Here is a 27,455-nt window from a genome sequence, read left to right as displayed (position 1 = left end):
TTTTCACGTTTTGAGTTACTCAAAAATCACCTCCCATGACCAAGGCTGAGTTGGGAAAGCAGGCTTTATCATTTTTGTCCAAGAAAGACTGACTAAATAAAAGTGGGCTTTGCTTGGCCTTGGGGGATCACATAAGCGCTAAGTCCAGGGAATGCGTATGAACTCCTTCCGAGGCGTTCTTGGGTCTTACTCGCACAGGGAAGCTTTTGTTTTCTCACCATATTGTTGGAATCCATTCAAGAGCAATGCTGTTTATTATCCCCTCGTTGCCAGATTAATCACACAGAGCCATGATGGGATCGGAGCCTATAGCTACAATATTTCCCATCTGATGTATATCGCGACCAAACAAGTACAACGGACCACCCGCGTGACATAGGCGACGCAACTGTGTTTACTTTTTGCGCAATCTCGCATTTTGATGTCAAGAGATTTGGCAGTGTGAGGCTCTGTAATAAAAGCAGGTTGATGATCTCCGCTGGGGCACGCAGGAAGAAAAGCTGTCATTATGTATACGCAGCTTCCCCCGAGGCCATGAATGCTATCTGTACGCTCGCTCAAAGCAACTATGTGGCGCAATTAAAAGGAACAGAGAGTGCTTCATCTCAAAGTGTTGATTAGCAATGCGTTTTTGAATGTACCTTTCTTTTTTTTTCCTTTCAAGAATATGAATCTTCCCCAAAAAACTACCAGTATGCATTTTAGAGCTGCCAAACTAAGTCCCCTGACGCCTGTTTTAAATGGACTTGTCTATTGTAACAGAAAAAAAAAAAAGGCTCAAGATTGTATATTATAAAGAAAACAACATAAATCCGGTAACATTTCGTTTTTGGCAATGCACCATCCTCAATAAGTCATGGTAGTAATGTAGCCTTGTCCCGCCTTGCAAGTGCGTTAGCGTGCTGGGCGGGTGTCTAGGAATGAAGTGAGGCTACATTCAGATCGTGCTAGCAGCTTCAAGATAAAAATGATACAAACATTCAAGCCTGCACACTTGACTCATAGACGACGCGTTTCCATTCACCAGAATGAAAGCGACCAAAAATAATACTTCATTATGTCGCTTGTTTACTGTTTTTGGCCTCCTCCAAGGAGGCACGCTGTGATTGAACCGCATGCATGGATAGTCTTGCCAAAGCGTATTTTACAAGGTTCTGATGTAAATATATCATCTGCATCTAAAGGCTGTGTTTTGGACGAGTGAAGGAAAACAAAGGCGTTTGATGAAATAACACGCGGCGTACTTAAATGCCAGTTGGCGCGAGTGTTCGGTGGTCAACTTTCGTGCGCATGGGATATAAGTGGAGCTACAGAGCGAGACTTGTTATGTCATGGAATGATAGGACGGATAAGGTTGAAGAAAGCGGTGGAGGTTTGCACCCATTTATTTGACCGATTAATTGCGTCTTGAAGTAAATGGAGCAAAATGGGAAGCAGTACAGCAGTGCCTTGAGAAATTGATTCGTTCCCCGACCATCATTTCAATCTTTGAAATGACTGGAAATGCCATCAGTCTGTTCCAGCCTCCTAAAAAAAAAAAAATTGTAATGTGTTTTCTCAATGAGAAAAATATCACTCTATAATAGTGTACTTATACACAAACATACAATAATGACATTTCTTAGTTTACACGCTGATTGAGGCCAAGGCCACATCAACGACCTCCCCCCCCCCCCTTCTGAATGTCACTGGTTCAACTGCTATGTTTCAACCAGTCCCAAAGAGAAATCCCTGTGAATCGCAATCCAGATGACTCAGTCTACGCGGAATCTCAACGTGCGTCATTCAATATTTGTCAGGTTTCACCCATGCAATCATCTCGGCGAGCGCCACGCGTTGTTGTCGTGGTTGCACCGGAGGCCCCCCGATGGGGGAACGCGGGACTGCCGGTCCGTTCGGCGCTGCCAAAAAGCAAGCAGGCATCTGGATTGAGTTTCACTGGGCCGGGGCCAGGCTTTCGGCAGATGGCGTTAGCCAAACAAGCGACATAGTGCTGATTAGAAGCAGAGGGGTGGTTGCGGAAGGGGCCGAAACTCACACTTGGACGACGTTATCGTTTAGTCAGTGAGGCTTCACTTGTTGTGTAATCAGTATTTTACTTTATGTATTCTATTTTATGTAAAGTTAGGACTTTTTCCACACTATTAGCAACGTCATTCATTCTTGCTAAATTACAACTTTGTAATTATAAGATTGTGTCTTTTCCTTTCTTAATATTATGACTTTTTTTCCTTGCAAAATTATGCTGTTTCCTCACATTATTTGATATTTTCTCATTAAATTATTCTTTTTTCCTTGTGGAAATACATTTTCTCATAACGTCTACTTTAATAAATAAAATTTGATTTTCCCCTGGCGGCACGGTGGTCGACTGGTTAGCACGTCCGCCTCACAGTTCAGAGGTCGTGGGTTCGATCCCGGCTCGGGCCTCCCTGTGTGGAGTTTGCATGTTCTCCCCGTGCCTGCGTGGGTTTTCTCCGGGCACTCCGGTTTCCTCCCACATTCCAAAAACATGCATGGTAAGTTGATTGGATACTCTAAAATTGCCCCTAGGTGTGATTGTGAGTGCGGATGTTTGTCTCTGTGTGCCCTGCGATTGGCTGGCAACCAGTTCAGGGTGTCCCCCGCCTACTGCCCAAAGACAGCTGGGATAGGCTCCAGCACGCCCCGCGACCCTTGTGAGGAGAAGCGGTACAGATAATGGATGGATGATTTTCCCCTCATAATTTATCTTGGGAAAAAAATAATGAATGATTTTTCTCAGAATATGATAACACTGGTTTTCTTCATATATTACTTACATAATTTTTGTCCATAAAATTAAAACTTAACATTAATGAATGCCTTCATAAAATATTTTTTCCCCCCTTTGCAATAGTTGGTGCCAACGCAGTGCTGATTACAAGCAGAGGAGTGAGGGGCAGGAAAGAGCTTTTTGTTTACTGCACGACTTAGTGATTGGCATCTGTGTGTGTATTGCGTTGAGTCCAGAACAAAACAAGGCAGAAGCTGTTTCTGTTTGGAGTATGCCCAAATCCCCAAGGGAAAACACACTGCAATTTGTTCACTTCTGTTGCACTGGGAGAGGCAACCAACTGAACATGCAGGCAAGAGGCCAAAATGAAGGTGAAAATAAAAATCTCACGTTGTTGCTCTCACGCCTCGTAGTTTGCACCCTTGTAGCATAATAATAATAAAATAACAATAATAATAACAATAACGTTCATATCCTCATGCGAGTCATGGGAATCAAGCCTTTAGTCCACAGCGACACCACGCCCTATTAAAAAAAAAAAAAACGAAGTTGGAGGAAGTAATACTATAAGACTACAACTGCAATCACAAAGAACAAAAAAAATCAAAACCCCCGTCACATGCAATGTATGCACACCACCCACCGACGCAGCGCACTTTGGCTGGGACTTTCTGCCAACATCTTCTCTCACATTCATTATGCGCGCATGAAAAGAGATGGCACATTATGTTCTGCACAATGCACCACTTAACTGTCTCGTAGTTAATGCACGGAATCAAAGGTGGGGGCATGCACGAGACCCTCCGTGTGAAGTGTCTGGAAAGGGTAGAAGTCCAAGTTTGGCTCGGAAAGTCAGACTTATACAGTGCGGCAAGTAACAAAAGTGGCTAAAAGGCACATTAAAAGGTGGGGTATTATGGAAAGTTGTCTTTTTAAGTGTTTGGAGACAAATAGATTCTCATGACAAGAAAAGTTTTTAAGAAGAAGAAAAAAAAAATCATTTGTTGCACTCTAAGTAGAACTGAAGCTCTATAATATTGCACTCTATAAAAATCAAACAGTAATGAGATAAATAAAATTCTAAGAAATTAAACTATTGTGATTGACCACATTTTTGTTCAATTCAATAGCAGGTGTGCTTCTTCTTCTGGAGTTTGCACATTGGCAGCATAATACAACCATATGGATATAGAGTACATGGCAATGTCTCAGCTGCACAGAAAGCTACAGTAAAATGAGTCATTCTTTGCAAAGGATAAATAATTTATGCCTCTAAGTATTGTTATAGAATCTGTTTACATGTGTTGCTGCACCATTTGTGCTCAAATATCCATTGCTTCAAAGGTTATGACATTACGACATGGATGCTATTTGTTAGCTCGCTTATAATGTTTTTTTTTTCTTTCATTTGTTTAATTCTCTTTGTTTTGTGTTTATTTTGTCAGTAAACTTCAACTGGGAGTATCTGCCAAACAACTGCTTGTTGTGAACTGAGTTGTGTTACGTGCTATCAGAGTATGTTAGATTTAAAAATAAAAAATGAAAAAATAAACAAACGTTGGCATCAATCTTGAAAAACTGTTAAGTCAGTGCACTGGCTTCTCCTGGCATTACTGTATATAATGATGAAAACTAAATTTCCAATTGATTTTTAACAACAAAATTCGTTGTTTTTTTTTTGTCACGTGGGGAAGAGACAGCAAGACTACAGATCCAAAATATGCTGATCACATGTGTGAAACATGCACTGACCTTAAAAGGAACCCTGCCACCACATATCCCCCCCGGCGTCCATGGCTACAGGTGTCTTTGTTTCACTTCAAAGAAGGCGCCGACTGGGACTACTCGGTAGCTCCTCCATCGAATGACCACTTGACCCGCCGACGTCTGAGATGGAGAAAATGACTTTTGTGGATTACTCGGGTCGCAATCATCTGGGCGAATCCATCAATTAGCAACAATGGGAGGAGAAGGCAATGATGGTGGTCCTTTTGTTTCGGCACCGCTGCGACTTTGAAGGATTTTGGCCGGGCCATTCATTACCTTAGAAAAGGGCAACGGTGACGCAAAATAAACAACATGGCCTGGTCAGAATGTCACAGCTGAAGCTTCCCTGGCTGTGTAGGCTGCTATGTCGAATGGAAATATGTAAAATAATACATAGAATCACAAACTTCCTCACAAGATGTATGACAAAAATACCACTTTAAATATGCTCTTTGAAGCAATCAACAAAATAACCACATACTTTATTTTTTTTCTTGCATAAAAATTACCATATAAGAATGACAACGTTAAGAAGCAACAACTCATTTTGTGGATTATTTTCCCCACAAAAATCAACCTCCACAAAATGTTATTATTATTGAGGTGCTATGTTTGTCCAACGATGTTATTCCAAATCTGCAAAAAAATCAATAGGGCTACTCAAGGATAGGGCAGTATAAGTCCTGGTGCAAGCCCAACTAAGTCATGTATGCCATCTAGTGGTGAATGGTGATATTACAATTTAAAACTATACAGTGGAAACCCCCTATTCGCAAGAGATAAGGAACTTTTTTCCCACATCTATGACGTTTCACATTATATGTTAGCATTAAGATAGCATAAGCCAACCCTCGAGCTCTCTATTAAACATCAAACAACGAGGCTGAGACCCCCCTGCCCCGTGTTCCGCATCAGTGAGCATATCCTGGTGTGGCCTGATGACAGCGCACATTCGTGCCTTTTTGATCTTTCATGAAAAGACATTTTCAGGTTTTAAGCCCCCGTTATTTCAGCTCAACTTCTTCTTGCTTGAGGAAACACACTGTACACTTCAGCCTATTAGTTTTAGAATGTTCCAGGATTGAATGAAAAGTGCGTTCATCTGGCACAAACTCTAAGCCAAAGGATTGTTTGAATTTCTGCTTGAATTGCCATGTTTGCAGAAATACAACAGCCATCCCAAAACCAGCGGCAGGTTGCACAAGCGCCATTCATTTGGAGACTGAATGTAAAGGGTGTGTATGATAAATTGTCAGAGGACATATATCCATATCTTTAAAAAAAAATACAGTGCTAACAGCTATGTTAGCATTAGCAACACTGTAAACAAACTGATGTTAGCCACGGCTGCTACGCTGCTAGCATGACTGTTTCAAAATGGAGTGTTACTATAACACAAAATGTTATCAGTTTGAAGATTTATGTTTTAGATGTAGAATCAATTAAAAGTCAAAAAGAGTTAATAAACATGGGCCTACCTGTTGAGCAGAAATCTTTCTTATTCGAATCCTTTGCCTGAGGTCCTTTCGCTTTGCTTCTGTTGACTGGTCTTATGCCCAGTTTTAACTAATATGACAAAAAGTGTTGTTTCTTTTTTAAATTTCAAACTCTTCAAGTTCAGTAAGAAAGTATATTCACATTGTTACTTGCCACCAGTAAATGTACAGTCCTAAAGTCAGGAGTACTCAATGAGCCTTGTGTGTATTTTCAACACAACTGATTGTTTGTCTAAGAACATGATAGTCATTCTATCTAATCAAATAAAACAAACAGGAGGCTGTTTTCATTCTAAGGACATTCAGTGCAGTGGCTAAACAAGCCTCCGAGCCCTCTTGTTAGGCCGTACAGCGTGTACTGTGCACCCCTGACTGTACTGATAGCAGTGCGCCCTCGGGACGCTTCAGGGACGTCGGACCTGATACAAGCTCACGCAGAGAAACTGGCAGAGGGCCAAGTGAACGCCATTCCAGTTCACATTCCTCTGATGCACACTGTCCAATTTTGTCCTCTCACTCAGACACGCACAAGACACAAAAGAGCTGCTGTGTCGGGGATGGGGCTCGTTACAGGTGTTTACACCAGGAGGTCAAAATATTAGGTAACACGTGCGCGGCACTCTGATGAACAAAGTGATTGTTACATTATATGTGTAGTTTTTTTTTTGCGCATAAGTTCATCTAAAAAGTAATTTAAAAAAGATTCTAATAGATGTTGTGCCCAAATTAAATATGACAAAATATTGAACAAATTAAACATTTATCACATGAAAATGCATTTGTAAAATTATAAGGCCTTCCTCGTAATAGAAGCATATGGATGTCTTGTACTCCCCTAAATGTATAATGTAAGTACATGGAATTTGTTGGAGTTTTGATTTCCTCATTTCTTGGATTTTGATGAAAGTTTGTGGGTTTTTTTTTCTTTTTGTCTGTTTTTTACTAAATATGTATGTTGGCCAATTCCAAACCATATTAGCCAATATATATACTGTACTGTATGTTCTGTTTACATTGAAACACATACAGTGTATTTTTATTTTCATTTATTTATTTTATTATGGGCATATTCTGTGTGGGCTAACAATTTATTTCTATAGAGTAGTCATGATAAATATGCAACAAAACAAAAAGTCCTTAACTGTGGTTGATTTTGAGCCATATTTGGTTTCCATATAAAATCATGAGCACAAAAGGGACCCCAAAGGACTGTTGGGATTAACGTGAGTTTATGACGACATCTGGTGGTTAAAACCAGATAAATCCTTAACTGGGGGGAAAAAAAGCGAGTGCAGTAAATAATAACAGTGGCAACAGCACTGTTGATTGTTGTACTCGACTGCATTATTGTTTCGTTAAAAAAAACCTGTTAATGAATTTCTAAACTGGTGGTTACACTTGTTGAGGTCGAGGGCGATCTGGAGCTAATCCAATTTGATTTTGTGCTACTGTAATAGAATTTTCTTGTAACCTTTTAATGCAGGCCGTGTTTAATTTTTTTTATGTCAGAGGACGATAAATGTGCCGCAAACGGCCACTGCCTGCAACTTTTAACACCGCTGCATGTTCTTCTGTCGAGTGAGGAGATAACAAGGTCCTCACAGTGCAACACCTGCAACTGCACACAAAAGCTGATTCAAAAACTCACCGAGCGGCATCTAGGAAACGGCGGCGGCTCCTGCAGACACGCCGACGTGTCCTGAGGCTCCTCGTCTCGCACGTTGTCATGTTTGGTTTGTGTGTGTGTGTCCTGTGGGGCTGCTGTGGCATTACAGCAAGCATTTGATGCCATGCAGAGGAGAAGAAGAGGAGTGGGGGCGAGGAGGTTTATTAAAGGTCAATAGATTCAGGGAGCAGATTTGCTTTCACAGGGCAGGGTGCAAATTGAAACTTAAAACATTTCAGATAGGTCAAGTAAAAATAAACAAGTGAGCTAATGTGGTTACAAAAGTGTAAGATTGGGGCTGTGGCTGTCTTCAGAATTAATCAGTCAAATTCAAACTCATGTTAACTTGCTACCTTTTAAAGTGCCTCTGAATAACCCTAGATAAAGTAAGTAATAAGTATTATGTATGTGTGTATATATATATATATATATATATATATATATATATATATATATATATATATATATATATATATATACAGTAAATGCAAACTGTTTTTTTTTTTTTTTTTAAAAGTATCAACCCAGTTGAAATGTAAACACCATTTTATTACAAGTCCATTGACAGATCTCAAATGTTTCGATCATCAAATAAACAGCAACACAGGCTTTTACATGTTCAAGGACAAAGAATTCACTGCAACGATAACAAGGTGCTTTACCCACAAGACGCCTTCGAACCCACCCGAGGGCCACCTCACGCTATTTCTTGTACCAACAGCTTCAAAGAAAACGTGTCCTCAGTTTGTGTTGCGATCAACCAAAAATGGATTGAAAGGATCAACCCCGCCCCCCCAACAGTCAAGAACGATACAACACAACACAAGAAGCTACTGTAAGTGTTAAGAACACCATCAAAAATGCTGTCGGTGCAATTTTGTTTTGTTTACCTGGTACTCTTTCCCCCCTCCCTCCTCATGCTCATCATTGCACATCTCGTCATCTTCAGTAAGTGAGGTGTCCTTGTAAATGCTTTTTAGAAATGCTTCCATCTTTTTGGTATTTATTCGCATAGAAACGTGATTGAAGTTGACCGTGTGTGTTTTAGAGTGGCTCTCAGATTGGCGTGATGATGAAGGTGCCCGGGGAGATTGCACCTGCACCGATAAAAATGCTGAAATGAACATGGTGCCTTGGTGCCAAACTGCCATAAAATGGCACCAAAATGCACATTTGCATCTCAATGAAGCTCCTCAACTCACTTCTAAACAGTTCATTGGCACCATGCTGTAGGAGAGGTTCATAATTCATCATTTTAAAGTCCTTCTGGTTTTGTTGTTAGGGTTTGGGCATATTAGTCTCATAACATTCTTTCAGATTAAACAAACGCCTGGCAAATACAGGTTTTCCACTAATTTCAGAGCACTTTTGTACAAAATCTAACTAAATGGTCACAAGAACATGCTCAGTATTATAATCCTACATTTTTGGGAATTTTTATCAAGATATCAGATATTTTTCATGCACGATTTTAGTTGTGATTGTGAGAATTTAGTAGGAAATGGCACAAATTGTAGATTTCTCACTGGATGGACATGCTGTGCTAAAACTATACAAAATAACTCCAGCTATATTTTGACCAGTTTGGGTAATTATATGCATGAGTTTGGATAACTTTCCTGCAGCTTTTAAAAGGAAAAAAAAATGTTGATTTTCCTTTAATTTCAGAGCACTTTTTGTACGAAATGCTACTAAATGCTCAGTGTCATAATTCTAATAAAGGTTTATTGGGAATTGTATTTACAATATATGTCACGAATCACTAACTTAGCTAAGTGCCAAAGTCCGCAATGAAAATACATAGCTGAAGATCGAACATCATTTAGCATCCTTGTCATCTGAATGCTCCATGAGCTTATTAGCTGCACTTAGCTTGCTTTCTCCTCCTAAATTATACGTTTGTGCCCATGCCGCCATTCAGGGTGAATTTTTATTCCTTTTAGGTTGTTGTACACAAAGCAGTGACTCATCATTGCAACACACTGCCGATAAAAATACACTATGACCCACTATTTTTTTTTTTTCATTTGAAAACATGAAATGACCAAGTCCATCTTAAATTTTAAATAAAATCACAAAAATCATCAAGACAGTACATCTGTCATTATGCGTCCAATGAAAATATTCAAATAAAACTTTAAATAAATTATAATGATACAAACTGAATATAGTTTGTGAGCTCGATGGTGCAGTGAAATCTTTTTTAATGTATCACGACAATTTAGGAGGAAATTGCAGGAAACTGTAAAAACTCTAATGAGCCAAAACTGGAATATTTTTGAAGCACCAACAAATATGGTGAGCCCATTTCACACAGATGGCAGATAAGAGACACTTAATCTACTTTAATATACTCATTTTTATACAAATATTTTTTCTTTCTCATCTGATTTTGTATCACTTTATAACACTGAGTACATTTCTTTTCTCCCAAAATTCCAATGTATAGGCTTCTAATTGGCATTGACATCCTCCATATATTTTTATATGTATTTTTGTAAATAGTATATTAATTAGTAAATACAATAAAAATAGTAGGATAACAGTCTTGAAATGATAAAAAATACTGACCGGTAAAATATGCAACATGTCACGGTAATTCAAAAGCTGCACATAACGGCAAAAGGCTGACACGCTCTCCTTGAGAGCACAACATTTTGCAACTAAAAAGACTTCACAGTGGTTTTAATTAGGATTGTATAATGAAAAACAAAAATTGATTTAATTCTGATCATTTGCCGGTCAAAAAAAATGAGATTTTTGTAATAATTTCAGTACTTTACTTTTGTACAAAATCCTACTAAATTTTCAGAATAGGTCAGGGTGACACCCACTATATACATTTTTATTATTTAATAAACATATTACTAAATCAATCAAAATTAATATAACAATGTAAGATGTCGTTGAGAGTATAGTCCTTGCAACATTTGAATGAATTTTATATAATACTGAATGTCAAAATGCAGAAAGTTGAATGTCGTCAAGGTAATTTAGTAGGAAATTGCACAAAATTACAAACGCACCCCGTTTCACAAAGATGACAGATGCGCTACTCTTAAAAATACAACATCTTGCTACAGGAACATTTCAACGTGGTTTGGATCATGGAACATTAACCAATGAAGAATACAATGCAGAGCATTCGTTCGTTAAAAAATCAAGCATTTGCAAAAAACTCACCAAGTAAATTACTTTTGGGGACAAAATCCTACAAATGTTTCATAACAGGCTCGTCACGATTTGGCTGTTGACATTGTCTTTTTACATTTAGTATACTAATTAAAAAATCCATTTGAATTAATACAACAGCTACAAATACGACTTAAAGATGAAATACGTTCACTGATTCTCCCCAAATTTTGTACCCTGAGCTTCCTCCCACTAACCATCGGACACCTTCCAAAACCCCCAATAACACACGTGAGGTAAAGATTCAGACTTCGACTGAGTGCTACTTCCACAAAATAGATTGGAATTCTATCATATCAAATATACAACAAAGAGAACGTTACAAAAAATAGTCACATATAGTTTTTCTAAAACGGAGTTGAACTGAGACAGCATCAGGTTGCACAGTGACTCCCTCGTAATTTGTCATTTTGGTGTGGATACTAAACGAACAATAACTTGGAATATTGTAGAAAAACAACAACAACAACAACAACAACCCAAAAATTGTAAACATAGTACCGGTACAAGAGCACAGGTGGCGACACGTGGTCAGAGAACATCAATACGCGTTGACCCAGGGCGTTTTTTGTGTGTTTTTTACTCCTCTTCCATGGACTTCTCAATTTCTTTCAGCCTGCGGACAAACTCCTGAGCCTCTCTGTCGCCCGCCCGAGCTTCAAGCATCCGCATGATTGGCTTTTCTGCAGGATGGGAAACAAAAAAAAACAAACAAAAAAAAAAAATCCATGATCATCACAACTTTTTACAGCAGGTCTTTAAAGTGGAACATTGGAAAAAGATCAAAGTCAGAAAAACATCTGAAGGAAACTCTAGCTTCTTCAATGAACAAAAAAACTGGCTAAGCAGGAATTGTTTTTGCTTTTATGTGTACAGTATACAGACAAGGCCTGACTAATTGAAGCTCCACCCATCACTTCAACAAGGTTCCTTGGTATAACACAAGACGTCATCCAATTTTTATATTAAAATTGCTGTGGCTTGAGCACAAAAACAGCGAGGAGGATAGACTACCGCAAAAATCCACAATTAGGTACATTTGCAAACGCCAAATTGCTAATATGTGCTAACGTGTTAACTACAGGGTCACCTTCTTAAAATAATGGCCAAAGTCATATTTTGACATATTTTGACTCCTCATGATGCTGACCACCTCTGCTAAAGTCAGCTACATCCTAAATTAAATATATTTAAATCTACCCCTGAAACGAAATTATTAAAAATTGTAATATAATCAGTATTTGGATCAGTTTTTCGTGAAAAAAAAAATGATTGAGGCCATTATTTTAGGAAGGTGATGATATGCAAATTCAAGACTATGATTTTAAACCAAAGGCGAAAATGGTAATGCTAATACAACTATTTATGATGCTACAATGTTAAGTGTTAAAACGGTGCCGGAATGAAGCATTCATATTACAACGGAAATTTCATCCGAAATCGCCCCAAATTTGGTCCAAAACTCTCACACGACGTCTGGGTTCAAACTTAAACCATTGTTTGTAAGTATTTAGATGCTTCATGATTAAAAGCAGACAGAGTACCGCTGGGTTTGCTGCGAGACAGATGGAGGATGAAGGGCTGCACGCTCTTGCCGGTCGCCGTGGCATTGGGCCTCCCCGGCCAGCAGAAGTCGCTGAGCGGGGCAACGGCCTCACCGGCAAAGTCGTTGGTGGAAAGCCAGTCGTAGTCCATCACGGTGAAGGTCAAGCAGGCGAATCTGTGCCTATACTGCTCGGGACTCACGTGGCTGCGCAGCGTGGATTAGGATTATTCATTCATCTATCAATCCATCAGCAGTTTTTACACACGGAAGACAGATACGATATTACAACATTAATAGCAAAAGTGGGTCCCTAATACAACGACAAGTGATTTCAATGCAGATTTTTTTTTTAATTACTTTAAAAATAACTCCCCCTTAATTACATTTTATGTCAAATCCGACATAATCCACTGACTGACGTAATGTTGCTAATAAAAGGTGGTGGAGAAAGGTAGGACGCGGGCGACCTTTGCGAAGAGGAAATGGAGTGGCGTAGCAATAACAGTTCTAAAGCACATAAGCCACCCTGGCGTGACCTTTAAATGACACGAGCGGCAACAAGCACTCACAAGTAGAAGAGCTCGTCGAACACGGGGTGCAGCGTCTTCAGCTTCACCTGCGTGCGCTGGCTCTTGGCCAGCGGGAAGAGGTGATGGGGGCACAGCTCCACGATGACGAACGGGTCGCTCAGACCTGACATCAGGAACGGTAAAAATGACAAATGAAACCAGAGGAAACACCTCTTCTTTAAAGTGGGGACCACGCATTCCATTTTGAAATGTTTTAGCCGTTATATAAGATAAAGCTATGCTAACTGTTAACTTATCTCGTAATTAGATTGTGGTTTCAAACTCTTCTCCTTGTCTTTTGGTGAATGATTGAGGCCTGGTACACGCACAAGGATTTAAAAAAAAAAAATCTTATACGATTTTGAATTTACACATGAAGATAAGAAATCTGGCATGGAACAGCTTTGATTGCGCTGGGCGCGGTTTGCTCTGATAATCTCGACACAGTCCTCAAAGACAGACGCAACAGAAATGAAGAAAAAATTGTTGCTCTGCGCGTACGGGAAGTCATATCTTCACAAATTTGTTCTATGCAAGACCACAAGTTGAAACAGGGCATTTGGATAAATATTGCATTTGTGGAATAAGTGTTAATCCACTCATTTTTAGTCATCTCTGGGGGCGGCCATTTTGTCTACCAATCACGGCTCAGATTCAGAAAACAGGTCAGCCGTGATTGATCATTGTGAGCAGTTGTGATGTCATTTTCAGTCGACAGGAGACAAAATGGCCGCCCCCGGAGAAGGCTAAAAAACGAGTTCATTTCGCTGCTTAATTTATATTCCACAAAGGCAAAATTCATCAGAATGCCGCGTTTCAACTAGCGGGCCTGCTGGGAACATATTCTTGAAAAAAAATGTTGGATTGATTTCCGCTTTAAGACAACACTCGGCTTTTACCGTTGGCATCCAGCGCCATGATGTCGGCGGCGTGCAGGATCTCCACGGTCAGCCTCTGCTCAGGAGCGTCGTAGTAGCACTTGACGCTGATTCGACCGAAGCGTGTGTGTTTGAGGGTTTTCTGGAACGCACACACACACGCACACAGCCTCGGAGCATTATCAGGATACTTCACAGCCCCAGTAAATGGCCCCATGGGCACTAAATTGCGCTGATATATGCACTCAGGAGCCACTTATTTGGGAATACCTGCTCAGTCTAATGAGATTCAATATAAAAGATGTATCAAAATGCAAGAATGCATGGTCAAGGGCGACCGCAATTGCATCCCACCGGACGTTCCCTAGATTTCTTTTCGCACGCATTCCAATATGGGAGTGAATGTGTGAAAAAAAGAACCATTAGAAAAAAAAAGAAAAAGAAAAAAAAGATGCACAAATCTGGATGGACAGATTGTGTCAGTAATAAAGTGTCCGACAAATGTATGAAGCTCTTCTGAAGTTGTTTTTTTTTTGCCCCCCATTCGACAACATCGAAGCCACCGTGGCGTGCAACGAGAACAAGTGCCTGCCGTCCGGATCGATGCCCGGTGAAGCGGAACGCACCTGCAGGGAGATCTTTTCCAGGTAGTACTGTTCGATCAGCTCGAAAGAGGAACACTTGTTCATCTTCAGCTCCTCCTCCAGGGCCTTGGGGCGGACATGTTTGCGAGGAAGGGCAAAGATGCAAAATGTTCACATTTATTGGTAGTTGTTTAACTACACTCACCTCCAAAACTGACAGTGAGGCTTACGCAGAGGCAAAAACAAAAGTATCACAATCACATTTCCATTCAGTATATTTGATCTTGACTTACAGTCAATAGAAATGGTTAGCATGTGTATAACTTCATCTTTCCAACTCTATGAGTAAACGCTCTCTAAACAGTTGAAGTTGTCTGATCATAAACATCAGACAACCGTTAGCATCCATACACTTGCCACGAGAACAAAAAGAAAATGAAAATTAGGTGACCTTGTAGTCTCCACTCTTCATATCTTCAAGGCACAGACCATTTCCTTGGAGGAATTGCAATAAAGTCTAAAGACGCACAAGAACGTGACGAAATTGAGGGACGCATTTGCACAAATGGCGGTAAAAGTCCACATATGTGAGAAGAGGCAGCACTGACCTCTACAGTGTACTGGAAGCGGTTGTAGAACTCCACCTGAACGCCTCGGTTCTCCGTGACTGTGTCCAGGATCATGCGCAGCAGCAGCTCCCACAAGCTCTGCAGAACCCTAACGGGTCCAAAATGTGATGCAATTCAGAGTCTCTAAAAGTATCCAATAACGCCACAAAAAGTTACTACGTTTGTTGCGGAAATATTCACTCAAAGGGAATATAGTTATACTAGCCAATGACGGCTTTGTGCGAGCTTCATTCAATTGCAGTCTGGATGTGGAGGGGTTAACATCTCTAGCTCTGGACGGACTCTCAGAATTTCCAAAAAGTATCTCGATTTGTTGCGTCTCACTTTAAAAAAAAGTCTTTAGAGGGGGTTGGAAAAGTTGGCAACACAATGAACGGCTCAAGCTCCGCCCCCAGTCGTCAAGTTAAAGAGAGCTGTAGTCTGCATAAGCATAAGACACAACGGCGCCCACAAAATTCAGTATATTCAAGCAGAATTGAGCTCTTTTTCCTTTGTGCATTTTGACAGGAGAATGTCAGTGAGCTTTTATTAAGACACACGGGAATTGTTTTTAAACTGTGGAAAAATGTGCATGAAATGTCTCTCTTTTAAATACATAATCTATATTTTGCATTATCATCAAATGGTTTTATGATTCTGTGCTACCTTTGTAAATCATTGGCAGCACGCACACACACACACACACACACACACACACGCACACACCAGGGAAAAGCAATTAGGCAGAAGGTATAATTATAAATCATAATGGTTATGCTAATCACACATTGTACCTGTTATAATAAAAATATTTAGAAGAAGGGGGAGGCAGAGGGAGTAATTACCGGGTGAGGTTGTCCTTCACCAGCGTGTCCGCGAGGATGACCACGGTGTCCTGCAAGTACTTCATGAGGGGGGCCACGGCCTAGTCACCACAACGTGAACACGCACACAAGTCACACGCAAGTCATAACATTGGAACAGATTGACATGAGGCCTTACGTCGCCATTGTTGATGGAATCAGGAGACAAGCTGATGTGCTGGATATAGCGCCGAAGCTCAGGTACCATCTGCATCAATAACAATGTGTGTCAAAACAAATAATACACAATTTTCTCTTTTTTTGTCGATAAATCCATAAGTCGGATAAACTCGTATCTCAAAGCACCACTATATTACAGACCCAAATCCCCCAAAAAAGTAAAATGTAAATAAAAACAGAATACAATGATTTGCAAATACTTTTCAACCTATATTCAATTGAATACACTGTGAATAAATTGTATTATTATATATGGTATTATATGGTAATGTTTAAAGTGATAAACTTTATTGTTGTCTTTGTAAATATTTACACGTGCGTCGTACAAGTTACCCATGCCATGGGCACTAACACACCACTTTACCATTACAGCATGAAATGTGGACTCGTCAGACCACAGCACACTTTTACATTTTGCGTCAGTCCTTCTCAGACGAACTCGGGAATCTGAATCATTTGATGATATTATGGACCGTAAATGATGAAATCCCTAAATTCCACGCAATTGTACATTGAGAATCAAAGTGGTGAACTTTCTCGGAATTTTGGTGCCCCTGTCACAGTTCTTTGGGAACATGTTGCATGCATTAAATTCAAAGTGAAAGAATATTTGCAAAAAAAAACCAAAAAACGAATACCGGTAAATAAATAAAATAATAATCATCCGTTTGAACATTAAATATTAATATCTTGTCTTTGGAGTGTATTAAATTTAGGTTATGGTGTAGTTGCACCTTGTCCGTAAGTAGCGCGATGAGGCGCTTGGCTTCCCTCTGCAGGTCCAGGTCCATGTTGAAGAGCTGCCCGTTGAGGGCCTTGAATACCTGCTCCTTGCCCTCGGCGCCGCACGACTCTTCCATGGCGCGCTCCACCCCTTGCCAGTCCAGGTCACGGGGCAGGTGACCCAGGAAGACGCGTACGTCTTCAACATCGTTGAGGGCCACGCACAGCTAAGCGGGAAGCGAGGAGGAGGAGCGTAGGAGGAGAAAGAGAGAGGGATAGGGCGGAGGTGGAGAGAAGGCTGAAGGAAAAGAAGCAGGGCTACAAAGAGGGCAGGGTGTCGCTGTCAATGACCGACAGGCAACGACTTGCTTTTTTTTTTTTTCTTTTTTTTATTTAATGCCGCGTTCTCGTCCTGCTGGGATGGCGCACAAGGGGCCCTCGCTGCCATTTACCGCATACGTCAATGCGCCTCGCTACGGGCGTTACCTGAACTATGAAGCTCTTGTGGTCCCGGCCCAGCTGGCTCCTCTCAATCTTGCGCGTGAGCATCTCCGAGTAGTACACAGCTTCACTGCAAAAGTTCTGAGACAAGCACGGCTGGGATTAGTCACACGGTTGCAAAATTCGAAAATTTCACATGGATATAATTTTATATGTGTAAAATAAATTCCCATTCATTTTAATAGTTTATTTTCATTAAAAAATATATATGCAAAATATTTCCCATTAGTATTCCATTACATATTTCACATTGTTTAGTTCCTACATGCATTTGTTTTTTATATATACATACAATTAATGACCTTTAATTGAGTTATTTAATGTTTTATATTTATTTTATTTTTACAAAAATATTTATAGATTAAATTACTATTATTTCACTTTTTTCTTTCTTTACATTTATTCTTTGTAAAATCCTAAAAAGCAAATTTCCGCCAATTCCCTTTCAAAAACAAAAACACATTTACATTAATTTGCCAGTCCTGTGGATTCCCTAAACAATCGGGAATTTTAAAGCTAAACTGCACGATATCGAGCGTGCGGTCCTTACGTCAGTCAAGCGGGTGACGAAGATGAAGGCACCCGCAGAGTCCGGCCAGGCCAGCTGGAGCCAGATGTCTCGGACTTGTCGGAAGCAGGACGTCACTTCCAGCGCCGAGGAGCTGTGCTTGGCCTGCTGCACTGCTTCCATCTGAAACCAACATGAGGTTTTCATAATCAAAAGCACCTTAGGCACATTACAGGATGTAATTAATTCAAAATGAATTACACTGAAAAGAGTCCTTTATACTTCATTTAAATATGTACATCAGTTGCACGTGACAAAAAAGTGTCAAACTGACATCACTATTTTAAAGAAGAAGAGGAGAAAAAATGCATCAATTGACCACATTTTAATCGTGTGCATCTGATGTGTGATGACTTTTTTTTTTTTAATGCATGTCCGAGCAATGTACTGTACAGTGTATGAAAATGTAAGCGAAGTGTAATTGTAGTGCATTTGTGCGTTGACAATCTGTTAATCCTTACTAGTATTTATTAAAATTTTATATCAATCAGTTTTAATTTACTGCACACAGTACATTTGACTTGAGTAGCATATTTTTTTTTATTACTTTGTTAACATTTGTTATAAAAAAGAGCATTTGGGAAAATGTATTCCATTAAAAAATTCCAACCGATTCATGAATTCAATTTGTTTGAATGATTATTTTACTTAAAAACATATTAAATGAATTCCAATAGTCTCTCATTAATTCACGCGTTTTACTCATTTTTATATTCACTGTATTTATAAAATATCAAATACATTTAAAAAGTTACCAGTATTTCCAATATCCAGTCCAACTTGAAATAGTTATACTTTTTACACATAAATATAGGACAACTTTGATAAAATTGTAACCGGTAGTGTGCTAATTTGTACCTTTGACCGTGGTCACCTCTAATGTCATATCTGTGAAAAATAACAAGGATATTGCTTTGAGGTGAAGCAATGTCGCATAATGTTTGCAGAAGAATCAGTAGAAAATGTGTTCCTGGACGAGCAGTGAAAATGAAAAAAAAAAAACGTCCATTGCTTGGTCACAGAGAAGCAATCACTAAGTGTGACCTCAGTGGAGCTGTATTGCTATGGTTACTGCACTTGAGGACAGAGCGCAAATCAGGGGCAGGGCGTCTTACCTTGTCCGTCTCCACCGCTTTGCAGATCCTGTCACATGACCTCTCGTGAACAACCTGCAGGAACTTGTGAATGGACGACTTGAACCAGTTGTGAAATCCGGTCAAGGCCAACATCTTTGCATCCCTGCGAAGGAGGACGATGAAGAAAACACAACAAGCAATGAAAGTATGACTCATTGCATGTATGGACAAACGTATTGGGACGCTGGCTAAGTGAAAGTAAACGAGTTGCAGCTATGACAGACTTGAGAGGAAGAAATTCCCGGAAGCCCTTGAGGCTCTTCAGGGACACGAAAAGTTCAAAGACGGTCTCGCCCATCGTCTGCGTCAGTCTGGAGCTTTCCTGCTCCAGGGTGCCACAAAGCCTCTCCATGGCCACGTTGACATCATCAGCCACCTATAAAGGGAATAAATAAATAAAAAATAAAAAACGTCAATAGTTTGTATTAGATGTGAAATCTCTAAGTAATTTGAGTGCCTTGATTGTGAAAATGTCTTAAATAAAATAAAATAACTACAGTCACTGTACAATACGGTGCCAGTCGTCGGCATTAGCGGCTAGGGGCTAGCAGCTAGCTGTTAGCTAATAGTGAGTGCTTATTCAATAACACTAGTTTGTTGACAAATAGTAGCATTTTTTTTAAACATATTTGTGCGCAAACTGTTGTGAATTTTGTCAGATTGAGATGTAACAGTTGGACTAATTTACATAGTAGTCCCCACACCAAGTTTGAAAACCCAGAGCAATTTGTGCCATTTTGTAAACACTTCACTGCATTGGTGGTCCAGTGGTAGGATTCTCGCTTGCCACGCGGGAGGCCTGGGTTCGATTCCCGGTCAATGCAACGCTAGATTTTATTGGCTCCCATAATTGCAGAAGAAAAAAAGTTGTGAACATGTGTATTCACGACAATAGAAAGACAGAACCTTAGCAGCTACCACAAAGTAGTGTTTGGGTTTCAAAGTAGGTACAGGGTTTCAAGTAGGGACAGGTTTTCAAAGCAGCTTTTCAAACTAGTGTTAGGGTTTCAAATGATGGACACATTTATAACAGTTGTTCTAAAATGAAATGTTAAAAAAATAAAAAGCGCTACATAATATTTATTATACATCATAAACATTTAGCCAGCAAATGCAAAATGATGACTTTATACGTGTCCTTTAGAAGATCCTACCAGCTTCTCTAGCTGCCTGTAGGCCACGCTGAAGAAATCCACTTTGACTGCGCTGTGGAAACAAAAAAAAACAAAACAAAAAAAAACACCCAGAGGTGAATATTAATGCGAGTAAATGTAAGCAAAAAGTTGCAGCTTCAAATGCACCTGTAGAAGAGTTTGTTGTAGATGTTCTGAGCTCTCTGTATGTCTGCACAGACGGCGTCCACCACCACAACCAGTTTTTTCAGGTGCTCCTCCAGCGACTCCATCCAAAACACACATGAATTTTACCATTCTCGACAACGAGGTCCTGTACAAAATAATGCTGAGAAGTTTGCCTCTTGCGTGCACATACCCCATCCTCCGGCTTGTACTGCGCAATTAGGCTCTCGTACCACTCAGCGGTTCCTTTCTGTTGAGAAGGTGAGGTCATTTAAAGTAATTGGTCCTTAAAATCAAAACTCAAACTCATTATTAGGACTCCACAGGCACAATTCCACTTTCACTGTCGTTACCTTCACGGCGGATGTGATGTCCAAGTGCAGCTCGTTACGCAAGGGGCAAACGGTCTTAAACGCCCGCATGTTCTGCATGTAGCCGATCCCCCTGGCGGAGGAGGAAGACCGCCATTTTACGATAATATTTACGACATATTATACTCAAAGTGAATCCATGCACATCATGAAAAATGTTGGGGTTAATTGTTTTTTGAAGCAGCAGATTGTTTTGAGCATTGGCTTTGGGCGGGCTAAAAAAAACTGAAGCTGTCTGCAATTTTGGAGTTATGTACTGAAGTTGAAGTACATTAAACGTAACATTCTGAGGAAATGTTGGTGATGATTGGCCGTCTCGGTGGATAAGGGTCACGTTTGTGCGCGGCCAAGTCGGCTGGTGGGCGGCGGTCTCTCGGCGAGAAAAGGTCAGACGTTTCCCGCCTCGGCACGTGATGCGATGCGATGTGATGTAATGCGATGGCGGCGCAGCAGCAGGGAGGTTACCTCAGCATGAGCTCATAGCGCGTAATGGCAGCGGCGCTGGTGCAGGGGAAAACCTGCCGCATGTTCTTCATCAGGCACAGGCAGTGCTCGGTGTACAGCCTGAAGCTGTCCGACAGCTGCCTCTCCTGGACACAGGAAGCGCCCATGAGTTATGCTGTGAGACATTTTTGGCCGAACCAAAAACCTCGATGAATGTCAGTGGCGAGCTAATGAGGCGGACGTTTCCAGATGATGACCCTTACCCCCCGTCGACCCCCCCTCCTTCAGGCGCCCCCAGGTGGAGAGCCTACCAGATCTCCTCTCACAGAGGGAGGGTCCCACTCTGCATCGATGGCCCTCAGGAGCCGCAGCAGCAGGGAGTAGCACACCCGCTGGGTTCGATGGTGGCCGCTGTAGCACTGCCAACGACTGAGGCAGAAAACGCAACCTATTAGCATGTTAGCCGCTGTTGTATTTGCGCCCTCGTACAATAGAAACTCACATAATGGCCTGTTGGAGACGGGTGAGGTCCGTCTGCACAGCATGGTGAGTCAGTACCGTCCACGCCGGGGGGCTAACCTGCCCGTTCCAGTTGTATGGCTCACGCTAGCAAAAGACGTCAGGGTCAGGCTTCAAATCGTGATCTTTTATATGCTTGTTCAAATAGTTGGCTCTGTGGAGTGCCTGCCCACCCATCAAGTGTGAAATTTAACAACCGAGTAAATCTTGTAAATGTGTTTTTTTAAATCGGTTTTAAAATGTCAAGGTTTCGATAAGCGCTTACCATATTTTTCAGACTATAAGGCGCACCTTTATATAAGGAAAAAGTAGCGGCTTATAGTCCGGAAAATACAGTATGCTTATTCTAAAGAGCACTTTCCTTTTTTTAGGTGAATTCTAAACAGGGCACAATTTGATTGGCTGCTTGCATATTTGAGTAAACGCCTTTTTAAAGTTTATTGCCACCAATGAACTGTTTTTTCCTCCTCCTCTGCGAGCATAGAGGGGAGGAGTGAGTAGGACGGAATCGGATTCTTGTACAAAAAAAAAAAAAAGGCAACTTTCTGTTCCCAAGGTGCCAAGGCACACAACTCAAATGACAAATAAAGGAAGACTCTCACCTTGACGTGAGCGTGCTCATGCTCCACAATCTGACTCAGCAGTTTCTTGTGGATGGACACGTTCGATTCTTTCCTCGACAGCGTCGTGTCTCTCTGGGTCCAAAATGAGAGCGTGAACACCTTCCTCAAAAGGAGGCGACCCTGCAGAAGCCCGCTTCACACACCTGGCTTGTGAACAGCTGCAATATCAGGTGACATTCTCCCTGCACTTTGGAGGCGCTCGAGCGAGGCTCCAGTTTGAACCAAGTGTCGAAGCCGCCGACGGGAATCTCCTGTCAGGGCGGTAAAAACAAAAAACAAGCTGGGTGAAAAGCCATCCGGAGGAAATACTTTCACTTCAAAACATCGCAACTTCTCTCACATTTAAAGAGATGTTGATGCATCCCAAGAAGTCGTCTGCATTCTCCTCGGAGCCGGATGATGACGATCCGTTGGCACGCACCGATTTTGCGATCTGCTTAAAATACCTAACAGAGTGGTATGATTGTGCTGTACTATTTTGAAAAGAAACAATTAACCAAGTCAAAAAAAAAAAATCTATAATACCTTCCCATTCCTCGAAGTCCACTGACTTCATTGAGTTTTTTGCAGGCCTCAGCCACAGAGACGTCGTCATCGTGATCCCTGGAGAGAAAAAGAGTGCCTTCTCTTTTCAGTCACAAGAACATCAATATAATCAAATCTCAAAGAGAATATGAGGACTTTTTGGAGCCTAAGCGTCAGGTCTGACTGCACTTAATCTTATAATTGAAGCTAGAAGTCTATGAATCATAAGTAATCGATCAATAGACCCTCGCTATGCCTTCTTCTTAAGGCAACGTTTTTATACCTTTACCAGATATTATTCGATTGTGTAAGTGTACCTAATATTGTGGCCAGTAGGAAAATATATGAACTCTTGTGTGAATGGGGTCATATTATCCCCTGGATTCAATGCTAAAAAAAAAAAATCCTGATAACGCCACATTTTCACGATGCACCTGAATCATGCTTTAATGTTAAGAGCCATACAATGCTGGTTTGCATCACATGCAAATCAATTATTACATTATGAAGGGAGAAGAATTTCATTCAAATGAATTAACTCCCCTAATCTTACCAAATGTCCAAATGTAGCAAGTCACTGTGGACGTCATCCACTTCACTGTGAATACAAACACAAAAGAGAAGTGCTCACGGTGTTTTGAGTGATATATCATCATCATCATCATCATCATCACGAAAGGTTAAAAAAAAAAAACTCACAAGACAAAGTGCTCATCCCAGACGGGATTGAGGGTCTCCGCCTTGACCTCGGTCACCTGGATGCACCTGGCCGGCAGCGCCTCCTTGGTGCTGGAGCGTTTCTCCAACTTGTCCTTCCTCTTCCTGAAGCTGAACTTCCTCTCCTTCTTCTCCTCGGGCTCCCGCGGGCTCTGGCCCTCCAGGATGCCCAACATGCAGTAGGGGTCGCTGTAGCCTGGACACACAACAGATTCTGATTCGCACGCACAGCAGATTTACACCGCAGTTGCAAGCACCCAATTTGGGAGTTTTCATTTTTAACGCCTATATCAGCGGGCAAGTGATATGCGCTGACTATAATATCAAACTGCTGAAATGACCTGGTTTGGACATAATATTTTGTCTTTGTGAACATATTTCTTTATTGTTCCCATTTGATACATATTTCTCACAACTCACTCACTCTCACTCATACGAGCTTGAAAAAAAACTCAAAGTGTCATTCTTTCACAATCAATCAACAGCGCACCTCTGTGCATTTAAAATGCTATTAGCAAATGAGAGGTAAACAACTTGACTATTTTGCTAAGTGCGCTTAAAAGCATTTTCAGTGGCATCACGGAGAATATATTAGCTCTGGCCAGGGAGAGGTGATTGAATACGTGAAGTGTCTTACCATTGGCGTCCTTCGCGAGCAGATTCTTAGCTTTCAAGACAGAAGCTCTCAGGGAAAAAGTGGCTCTCTGTGAATGAAACGCACTAAATAGCTGCAATAACTGACACCATGAAGAAGGCTGGTTTTTGTTTTGTTTTTACAAACATTTGTGCAATTCTGCATCAATCTCACCTTGGATTCTTGTACTTTCTGGAGTATGATGTCATGCTCCTCCTCGCAGATATCAAACACCTTTTTCAAGATGGAAATGAAAACAAGAATGTTTTTCATGAGCTCCTGGGAACAGACTCTATACAGAGAGGATGAAAGCCGCTCACTGCGTGCGCACAAGAAGCCGGCAATAGCTGGCATGACATGGCAATAGATGTCATATCACGGCTTCGGTATCATCATGACAAAGGATGCCAGGTTTTTGCCGTCACCCCTCATTTTTGGGGGACTTTTTACATTTAGGCCTATTTTTTATCTAATCTTACTGTCTTTTAGTTTTCAACTCATTTTTTTGTTTTTTTAGCTTCATTGTTTATTCTGTTTTGTTTTTTTTAAGCTTTAAGCTCCGGTGTTTTCCTCATGGGAGGCCTCCGTGCTGGGAGGTGTAGCTGGCTTTCTCCTGGGGACCCGGGGCCCCTGCGCCATGTCCCGGGTCTACTCTGGTCAGTCTGGGACGGGGGTCTCTGGGACGGGGGGGTCTCTGTGCTGGCGGTGCTCACTGTGGCTGTGCGCTGTTATTCTTCCCAGCGTGGATGAGCTCCCCTCGGGTGCTTTTTTTTTCCCCCTCATATTTCTCTGTGCCTTGCCATGTCTGTTTTGTGTGTGTGTGTGTGTGTGTGTGTGTGTGATATATATACATACGGCTACTCTGATGTGTTTCTAATATTTTGGGGAAATGCGTTACAATACCTTCAGGAGGTAGGCAAAAAGCTCCTCGTCACTCGTCACATGCTCTGATGAAGGAACCCCCACTCGGTTGACGACTGTGTACACGACCTCCTCGTAGAGCAGGTCCAGCTGCATGGGAAAGAAAACACTGAATTGCGACACTCACGTCCTTATATACCATTTGCATTCTTTCTGTCATTGCATTTTCATGTGTAAAGGCCCTGGTGCACCAAAACGACGTTCACCAACAGCGACAGACGCTTACCCCCCGTGGCGTCCGGCCGGCTGCCGGAACGTCACGCTGGCAAAACACACGGCAACGACAGACAGCGACGCTGACCATTAAAGCACCTTCTGCGCATGCATAAGATGCAATACCCTTCCATACCATCGGCGGCGGTAGTCACCATTTCTCACGGTTAGAAAACTCCCAACCGGAAAGATGTTGGCCGGGGGCGGATCATAGCAACGTAAACAATGCATTCGGCTCTATTCTTCTTGTGAAATACTTACATCGTCAACCCTCGCTCTTGTACTTGTAAGGAGATTAAGGCAGGGGAGGCGTGCTCACTGTTTTTCCGCATTTGTCAATTCACGTTGGTGCTCCGCGCGCTGATTTGCTAGCTAACAGCCAATCAGAGTGACCAAATGTCCCGACTGGCGACGCCGATTCAACAAACGTAAACGCCCCCAAGACGTTTACAGACGGGTTACGACACTACGACGGTGGCCGCTACACCAATCAGACGGCGCTTAAAGACCTCCGACGTCGGTTTGGTGTATCAGGGCCTTAAGGTAAATTAAGCAGTGGTGCTAACAAACCTCCGTCCTGCTGATTCTGTCCTGGATAAAGGCCTGGTCCACATGTTCTTGTGGCGGCGGCACGGTGCAGGCTCCTCTTTGGCACTGTGTTAGGAACAGTCAGAGGAAGAGTTTATAATCAACTTGTTTTTTGGATGCAACGATGACGCCACGTTGGGGTGATGACAAACTCTTTGTCAACGCGCTGATAAGACTGGAGGAAGAAACATAACCACTGAGAGCAGCTCGTTATTGACCAGCTTCCAAAGCAAACGCTGGCCCCGGTCCGTCTGTTCACAGACGTCACGGCGGAGCGGGCACGGGCTGCGGCGCTGCCCACTCGCTCCTTGCTTGCCCGCGTGTCGTTGGCCTGCCAACAGATGGAAAGGTGGAAGTTGGGCGGGAGGTTACCTCGGCTTGGCCGGCCTGCAGCATGTTCTCCTGTTTCTGCAGAATGGTGTTCATACGCTCAAAGAACTCCATGCTCTCCTCGGAGATCCTGCCAAGGAAAAAAAAAACAAGACGCTTGATTAAATGAATGAGGTTGTTTAGAACGAGCCTAGTCTTTCTGGATTTGGAACGGATTGGGTTATTTTTTACACAAGGTTGGGTTGATTGTTTTGAGCCAGCAGATTGGGGATTGAGGTTTTCCTTGTAGATTCAACTTTACTTGCAGACAAGCTGAGTATGTATTCAATGTTCCCATTTTAGTCCATTGATTTGAGTTCTTTTTTTTTTTTTTTTACAGCAGCTTTATTGGTAATGCTGTCAAACCATCTGATGTGTAGAATTTGACTCAGGCAACCGTCAATGAATGTCTGAAATTTTTGCTCCTTTTTTCCGCAGTGCATCATTTCTCATGCTGTTTTGTCTTTAGCCCTTCAAAGACATTGTTTGCCTGTGAAGTGCTAACAGTAAAAAAGAAAAAAAATCCGCTAATTGTTTTAACTTTGATCCATGCTGAAAGGTTTTTTTTTTTTTACAGACACGCCAGAAAGTCTTGAAATGGTCGGAGGACCGGTTGGGAGCTGCTAGGATCACAAACTCTGCACGAACAAGATTTCTAAAAGAGAGCCAGGCGACTTGGAGTTACTTGTCATTTCACTTAAACTATGAAAGAGGAAATCAACCCAAACACATTTTTTCCAAGAATATTTTCCCAACAGGACACTAGTTGAAACACGGCATTCTGATTAATATTGCGTTTGTGGAATATGAGTTAATTCACCCCTTTTTAGCCATCTCAGGGGGCGGTCAATTTGTCACTTCTGTCGACTGAAAATGACGTCACAACTGCTCAGGGCTCAGGTAACGACCAATCACGGCTCAGCTTCAGAAAACAGGTCACCCGTGATTGGTCGTTACCTGAGCCCTTGCGATGTCATTTTCAGTCGACAGAAGTGACAAAATGGCCGGCTCCCCAGATGGCGAAAAAGGAGTGGATTAACTCTTATTCCGCAAACGCAATATTTATCAGTATGCCTCGTTTCAACTAGTGGGCTTGCATCGAAACCTTTCTTGAAAATAACATGTTTGGGTTGACTTTCCCTTTAAAGTTGAACCGTCTCATAAATGTCTATTGGACTAAAGTAGTCTGCGAATGTCTTAG

At 41.5% G+C, this 27,455-nt stretch overlaps 2 protein-coding genes and 1 non-coding gene across 7 annotated transcripts in view; 1 reads left to right on the top strand and 2 right to left on the bottom strand.

Moving 5' to 3' along the window:
- The window catches only part of gpr146 (G protein-coupled receptor 146), a 28,663-nt gene extending 20,897 nt beyond the window's left edge, over positions 1 to 7,766 (bottom strand). For 3 of the 5 annotated variants that reach the window (XM_086055791.1, XM_086055789.1, XM_086055786.1), the window contains exons 1-2: positions 6,001 to 6,376; positions 4,508 to 4,642 (exon numbers count right to left, since the gene is read on the bottom strand). The gene's annotated coding sequence lies outside the window, so the exon portion shown is untranslated. Of the gene's footprint in view, positions 1 to 4,507; positions 4,799 to 6,000; positions 6,377 to 7,666 lie in introns of those variants that run through there. The other 2 variants (XM_086055788.1, XM_086055787.1) reach the window with 2 other exon arrangements.
- A 446-nt stretch (positions 7,767 to 8,212) lies between these two features.
- The window catches only part of baiap3 (BAI1 associated protein 3), a 32,304-nt gene continuing 13,061 nt past the window's right edge, over positions 8,213 to 27,455 (bottom strand). Inside the window, exons 3-34 of the mRNA XM_086054996.1 lie at positions 26,258 to 26,345; positions 25,868 to 25,951; positions 25,067 to 25,174; positions 24,338 to 24,397; positions 24,167 to 24,233; positions 23,512 to 23,725; positions 23,366 to 23,410; positions 22,813 to 22,890; positions 22,628 to 22,733; positions 22,431 to 22,538; positions 22,267 to 22,359; positions 21,648 to 21,751; positions 21,457 to 21,574; positions 21,167 to 21,291; positions 20,684 to 20,774; positions 20,524 to 20,580; positions 20,334 to 20,431; positions 20,187 to 20,238; positions 19,257 to 19,408; positions 19,012 to 19,135; positions 17,879 to 18,019; positions 17,314 to 17,409; positions 16,839 to 17,054; positions 16,064 to 16,132; positions 15,907 to 15,986; positions 15,062 to 15,170; positions 14,905 to 14,970; positions 14,496 to 14,579; positions 13,891 to 14,011; positions 12,992 to 13,115; positions 12,421 to 12,626; positions 8,213 to 11,559 (exon numbers count right to left, since the gene is read on the bottom strand). Of these exons, the coding sequence (XP_085911122.1) occupies positions 11,456 to 11,559; positions 12,421 to 12,626; positions 12,992 to 13,115; positions 13,891 to 14,011; positions 14,496 to 14,579; positions 14,905 to 14,970; positions 15,062 to 15,170; positions 15,907 to 15,986; positions 16,064 to 16,132; positions 16,839 to 17,054; positions 17,314 to 17,409; positions 17,879 to 18,019; positions 19,012 to 19,135; positions 19,257 to 19,408; positions 20,187 to 20,238; positions 20,334 to 20,431; positions 20,524 to 20,580; positions 20,684 to 20,774; positions 21,167 to 21,291; positions 21,457 to 21,574; positions 21,648 to 21,751; positions 22,267 to 22,359; positions 22,431 to 22,538; positions 22,628 to 22,733; positions 22,813 to 22,890; positions 23,366 to 23,410; positions 23,512 to 23,725; positions 24,167 to 24,233; positions 24,338 to 24,397; positions 25,067 to 25,174; positions 25,868 to 25,951; positions 26,258 to 26,345 (3,388 nt within the window). The 3' untranslated portion in view covers positions 8,213 to 11,455. The remainder of the gene's footprint in view (positions 11,560 to 12,420; positions 12,627 to 12,991; positions 13,116 to 13,890; positions 14,012 to 14,495; positions 14,580 to 14,904; positions 14,971 to 15,061; positions 15,171 to 15,906; positions 15,987 to 16,063; positions 16,133 to 16,838; positions 17,055 to 17,313; positions 17,410 to 17,878; positions 18,020 to 19,011; positions 19,136 to 19,256; positions 19,409 to 20,186; positions 20,239 to 20,333; positions 20,432 to 20,523; positions 20,581 to 20,683; positions 20,775 to 21,166; positions 21,292 to 21,456; positions 21,575 to 21,647; positions 21,752 to 22,266; positions 22,360 to 22,430; positions 22,539 to 22,627; positions 22,734 to 22,812; positions 22,891 to 23,365; positions 23,411 to 23,511; positions 23,726 to 24,166; positions 24,234 to 24,337; positions 24,398 to 25,066; positions 25,175 to 25,867; positions 25,952 to 26,257; positions 26,346 to 27,455) is intronic.
- trnag-gcc (transfer RNA glycine (anticodon GCC)) lies at positions 19,786 to 19,856 on the top strand. Its single transcript has one exon. It is a non-coding gene; the product is annotated as a tRNA-Gly (tRNA).

This window comes from Filicampus tigris, chromosome 16, assembly GCF_054856515.1.
Source record: "Filicampus tigris isolate MCC_2025a chromosome 16, RoL_Ftig_1.0, whole genome shotgun sequence".
In the NCBI taxonomy this organism is placed as follows: Eukaryota; Metazoa; Chordata; class Actinopteri; order Syngnathiformes; family Syngnathidae; genus Filicampus; species Filicampus tigris.
Note: the sequence above shows the minus strand (reverse complement) of the source record. Positions and strands in the feature narration are given on the sequence as shown.